Source organism: Schistocerca americana, chromosome 2 (assembly GCF_021461395.2).
Source record: "Schistocerca americana isolate TAMUIC-IGC-003095 chromosome 2, iqSchAmer2.1, whole genome shotgun sequence".
In the NCBI taxonomy this organism is placed as follows: domain Eukaryota; kingdom Metazoa; phylum Arthropoda; class Insecta; order Orthoptera; family Acrididae; genus Schistocerca; species Schistocerca americana.
This window is the reverse complement of record NC_060120.1, coordinates 476207608-476213607: the sequence shown is the minus strand read 5'-3', so window position 1 is coordinate 476213607 and position 6000 is coordinate 476207608. Positions and strand designations below refer to the sequence as shown.

The following is a 6000-nucleotide window of genomic DNA, read 5'->3' as shown; positions in this document are numbered from 1 at the left end:
GAGGCCGTCGCCACACGTCGTCTTCTTCTACTTCGTCTGATAAGCAACCAACGTAAGATTTGAGATAAAAACACGGTCTTGGTTGCAGAGGTTTTTATTTTCAAATTTCAGTGACGCGTTTCGACTTTGGCAAGCATATTCAAATTAAAGAAACTGGTCGCGGCGCACGCCGTCCATAAAATCATTATACGATGCGAATACATCGGCAGAATGCGATTGGGATACGAAAAAGGTGAAAATCCCCATTAGTTGTTGAACGCCCCGTCGTACCAGATACAGTCTCGTGAAATGTGACGAATGTTTCTGAAAGATCATATATAACAACAGATTGCACGGAGTGTTATAAACTTCTTACCATGCAGCATTGCGAATTGTACGGGAGGACACCTTTATATATGGTAGTCTCTGCCTCGCGCTTTATAGTGATTTACAAGGAGCAGATTGAGAAGTGGAGGCAGAGCGACGGTCTGAGGTGGAGCGAGCAGTGGTTCAGCAGCGAGGAGAGGTAAGGCGACCCCGTGGCGTGGTAGCTTCCAGGGCCACCCGGCACCATCTCGTCCCCGGCGACCCGGTAAGGCGGTTGGTGGCGGTGGCGGTGACGTCCTCGGGCAGACCTTCCGGAGCCGGCTGGTACCCGCTGCGGCGGCGCACCGGCGGCAGTCGCAGCGCACCCCGCGAAGCGAGATGCGGCAGGCGGCAGCAATGGCAGCGGCAGTGGCAGTGGCGATCCTCGCCTTTACCCTGGCCGCCACAGCTGGCGTGTCCGCGGCGCCCACCACGGACCTGCAGCTGGACCAGGCAGCCGCAACCTCCACCACGGAGGACTACATCACAGTCTCGCTCCTCGCGGAAGACGTGCCCGTCGATGAAGAAGAGCCCACCGACCGCGCCGTGAGGCCTGTGCCGCAGCAGCAGCCCGATGCTCAGACAGGTCAGTGTTCACTCTCTCACAATGCCACAGCACGCACTTTTCCATTAAAATTGTTCTTACGCAAGTGACACTCGTCTGGATGGAGTAGAAGAGTAATCGAGCCGTAGGTTGTTATTTTATTGGCTATGGAGACGCTTATTACGTCTCGGTAGCTACGCGGTCAGCGCGGTGGATAGCTATCCGAAGGGACCTGGGTTAGATTCCCAGCCGGGTCGGAGGTTTTTCTCGCTCGGGGAATGGGTGCTGTGTTATCCTCAGGTCCATATCGACGTAACTGACATTACGCTATTGATATGGCTGAATGGGCGTTTCCAGAGAGCCAATAAATTGGGAAAAAATAGCTGGATGCTGTCACACAATCAGTAGGGTTTTGTTGCATCATGCGCAAGGGCATCTGCAGAAGCTTACCCAACAGGAGGCAAGATTCCGAAACTGTCACTACTAATACGACTGATTCAGCGGGTTTAAGAACGTTTGCCGGCCGCGGTGGCCGTGCGGTTCTAGGCGCTGCAGTCCGGAACCACGGGACTGTTACGGTGGGAGGTTCGAATCCTGCCTCGGGCATGGATGTGTGTGATGTCCTTAGGTTAGTTAGGTTTAAGTAGTTCTAAGTTCTAGGGGACTGATGACCTAAGATGTTAAGTCCCATAGTGCTCCGAGCCATTTGAACCATTTTTTTAAGAACGTTTAGTACACAATTTGACTCAAATTCCACAAAACTTGTTGTATCTGAAACGCTAGATAGGTCTCCACTCCATGTTGTTTAGGTAGATGATTTTGACACCGCAGTGGTAAACATATTTTATCTCACAAAGGAATTACACGCATTGGTTGCGAGTGGACATCGATTTATATTGATGGTGATAGTTGAAAATTTGTGCTGGACAGGGATTCCAACCCGGGTCTCCTGTTGCGAGGCAGCTGCTCTGATCGCTAAGCCAGCCGGACACAGTGGTCATCGTAACTGTACTGACTACCCTAGGATGCCTTCCTTCAGACACAAATTCTCAAGTTATCCGCACACTACAAAAGTAGTGCCCCTTGCCCATTAAGGTGAGAACGGCCAATGATCTTTTCAGTGCGGGTGCACACTAAGATCGAACTCTTACGGAAAGCGGCGAAATGCGGCGAAAAATGAGGATAATAGGCAAGGGATGCAACATTAGTAGTGTGTGGATAAGTTGAGAATTTGGGTCTGACGGGAGGCGTGCTGCGTTGTCCGCGCAGTTGCGAATACCACTCTCTTCGGACGGCTTAGATTCAAATGGTTCAAATGGCTGTGAGCACTATGGGATTTAACTTCTGAGGTCATCAGTCCCCTAGAACTTAGAACTACTTAAACCTAACTAACCTAAGGACATCACACACATCCATGGACGGCTTAGAAAGAACTGGCACGGTAGCTCCTCGTGTTCGGTCGAAGCACTGCCTGACCTCTGTAATAAAAAAAGAACTGAATGAAGTATTTGACGATAAACTCGAAGGGGGTGTCATGTGACGTCCGTCCAGACAAACTGACGAGAACAGTATCGAACAAAATGAAGAAAAAAAGCTTAGCATTAAAACCCCGTAAAAAAAAAAAAAAAAAAAAAAAAACAGTGGTCAGAGCATCTGCCTCGTAAGCAGGAGATCCGGGTTCGAATCCCGAGCTGGCACAAATTTTCAACTCTCGCCATTCATTCACATCAGTGCTCCCTCGCTGTCAATGCCTGTAATTCCTTTGTGTCTTAATTCATAGAGGCTGCTCGATCAAAATTGTATCTATTCTTTCGGACATGTCCGATAGAACAGACGCCACATGTACATATTTTATCTGTATATACTAAGCACATACTTTTGTATTTTTGATATGAACGCCACCTGTTTGATCCAGCAAGCCCAACCTTCATTCTTCTTGTGATTATTTCCAGGGTATTCAACAAGTTTTTCGCAAGAAATATTTTATTTGGTGTACCAATAATGACAAATCTTTACATAAAATTAAAAATCTGAACTTAGAAAAAACACTGAGATCAGTTCCGAAATCATGATGGCTTGCAACATAAACAATCACGGAAAAAGACCAAATTAATTCCTCAAAGCGGAGAAACTGAAAGAAACAAAAATCAAGAGAGAGTATTTAGATTTACTAGAATCATAGATAAATGGTGCTAGAAATGTGCGAGAATTTTGAAATGAATATGAAATCTGTGCTTCATATTCCAGGAGGGGGAAATATTTCCCTCTTGTCCCTCACGCCTCTTAACGAGGCCTAAAGACATAGTCACGACGCGAAAGCTTATACTAAATGACGTTCTTCTTTCGAGCTTGCCAACCCATCCATCCCGTTACGTCGTAATTCAACAGCTGTCCAATTTAGTATTAGCTTTTTTTCCCATTTCTGGCACTGTACTGCAGTTTTGATAAGAAAAGGGAAGTGGACGCCCTCAAAAGTAGCAAATACTTCGTACGCAAGTAAAGATTCTGGAGACTAAACGGCACGGGTTGTTTAAAAAGTGGCCGTCTCCTGACGCTATACGCAGGGCGACGAGGCTTCTGTTACGGAAAGTGCCGGCCAGCGCATATACAGTCAGTGCCGCCTGCCTTTGTCCCGGGGTAGAATAAAGATGAGGAATCTATAGCAGCAGTTGCCTTGTCAGTGTTTCGCTGTAACCCAACTCTGTAGCGGAAATCACTATGTGTACTTGAACGCCAGCACTTGGCCAGGGTGTAACCGATATGAGTGCAGAAACAGGAGTTTTCTGGATATGTTCAGCGTTAAATCCCATGCAGCTCAAACGCAGTGCGTACATGTGTCAACGGTAGCGTTAAATTTCCCAGCCTCTTCAGTCTCAAAGAAGAAAGGTAGGGCCGGCCGTGGTGCCCTGTTGCGATTTGGTGTAAAGATTTTATATATTTTATTCCTAATAACGAGCCGGCCGGAGTGGCCGAGCGGTTCTAGGCGCTTTAGTCCGGAACCGCGCGACTGCTACTGTCTCAGGTTCGAATCCTGCCTCGGGCATGGATGTGTGTGATGTCCTTAGGTTAGTTTGGTTTAAGTAGTTCTAAGATCTAGGTGACTGATGACCTCAGATGTTAAGTCCCATAGTGCTCAGAGCCATTTGAACCATTTTTGAGAAAGGTAGGCTAGATGTTGGCACCAGGTTTCATATCACCCTCTGGTTTTCTTTTATTTCCATAATTCGCCATAACAAAAAAGGAAACAATGCATCCTCTTGCTGGCTACCACAGTAATTCTGAACAGACGTGTGATTCACTAGAATGAGAAGAGATGATGCATTCTACGTCACTACTTCATAACGCGCTGCAAGCATATCGTTAGAGACAAACATCTGACTCCTTTTTTGATGGAACAAGGAATCTGTTAGAGTTTCTTAAAACGAAATTACTTTTTTTGTAGTTAGAAAATTGAATGTTGTATAGCACTGTTGCCTAGGAAATGGCAGGGATGGATTCAGCCGACTAACGGAAAGGGTGTTTTTCCTTCGCGTGTTTGTGGAGTATAGGTGAGTGTAAGGGATGTGAGCTTTGTATAGTGTTATTTATGTGTTGTACGACTATGATAAGAGAGAGGAAAAGGTGATACTCGCTACCGACACATGGCCTACTCTTCTCGAATAGCATCGTGGGGCCCACCGAGCTTTCCGAGGGCAGACCACCATCAATAGTGTCACATGCGTTCTCTTCATGAGACTCTGCGGAAAGGTTTAGAATTTAATACAGAGCACTGGTGCAAGGACTGTTTATCAGCAGCCTTCAGGCTAAATATTGGCAGTGAATCTTTCACTCAACACCAGGATTCGAAGCGGCGTACCTCCGAGTCGGGCGCCACCGCACAGGCTTGCTTAAGCGACTGGGTACGGAGGTAGGTTTTTTATTTAATGGCGCCCTCTTGTAACATATGGACGCTACTGATCAATATTTCGATTTTAGTGAGTACACAGATAGGATTATACAGGTAGTAAGAAAAAGTCTGAAAAGTTTCTAAAGGTGTCGCAGAGTAAGTTGTGCTGAGAGATAATTGTTAAGAAAAAAATTCGATACGTTACGCCTTTTCCATGATAATTAGCAACAAGGCCGTTGCGCGCGCAAATTCAACTGGTCCGCCAAATACAATTAGCGTCAGTTGTTCTCATAGCGAAGATGATAGCGCAGACACTGTTCAGCCTTTGGTTCTGGTCCGGTCCTTGCTACTGTCCAGTGCCCAATTTTTGTTCGATTTTAGGCAGCCGACCAGAAAACACGCTTGGCGACACCGTCTCTGGTGGACGACTTGAATTTGCGTGCGCAGCGGCCTGATTGGCTAACTTATATGCCAATTAACTCGGAAACAACTCAACGTATCGAATTTTTTAGTTATCAATTATTTCTCAGAGCAACGTGCCCTGTAACACCTTTACAAGCTTTTCAGACCGTTTCTGACCACCCTGTAGATGAATATTCACGCAACGAACGAAGCATAGGATGTAAAGTAGGGTGAGCAGGCGTCCCGTATTTTACGGGATCGTCCCGTATTTAGTTTCAGTTCCTTTCTCATAGGCAAAATATGGACGGAACGAATATTGTCCCGTTTTCATTAAACGTCTCGTATATTTTGAAATAGCGTATTTTTAAGTAACGTGTAGGATAACCAAATGAAGAGCAAATGTGGTCATACACTGAGGATAAAGAAAATACGCTCTTTGATTATACCAAAATGAACGAGGTCTCACATTTTGAATTTCCTTACAACTCAAGATAACTGCTGCAAGAATCAGCAGGTCATTACTGCCTTTGTGCTAGGTCTACCTTGAACTAATGCAACTGTAAAAGAATGTCCTCGATCGCAAATGATTAATGAATTGATGAAATGAAGGGGTTTAATGCCGAGGCCTTTAAGGTAATAGTTACAACTGAGATTCATTTTTGGGATACCTCACCTGTTGATTTTTATAAAATTCCGTTTGAAAATATAAAACTTCTGAATGAAATACATTCTTCTACAAAACACAACAAAAAAGATTTTTCAGAAACCACCCACGGCGAAACTTCCGGGCCAATTGATATTAAAATTTGAGTCACCCACATAA

General features: G+C 45.5%; 1 protein-coding gene across 1 annotated transcript in view; it reads left to right on the top strand.

Moving 5' to 3' along the window:
* Positions 1–677: 677 nt before the first annotated feature.
* LOC124596428 (nose resistant to fluoxetine protein 6-like) overlaps positions 678–6000 on the top strand; it is a 183020-nt gene continuing 177697 nt past the window's right edge. Inside the window, exon 1 of the mRNA XM_047135560.1 lies at positions 678–931. Coding sequence (XP_046991516.1) covers positions 685–931 — 247 coding nt within the window. The 5' untranslated portion in view covers positions 678–684. The remainder of the gene's footprint in view (positions 932–6000) is intronic.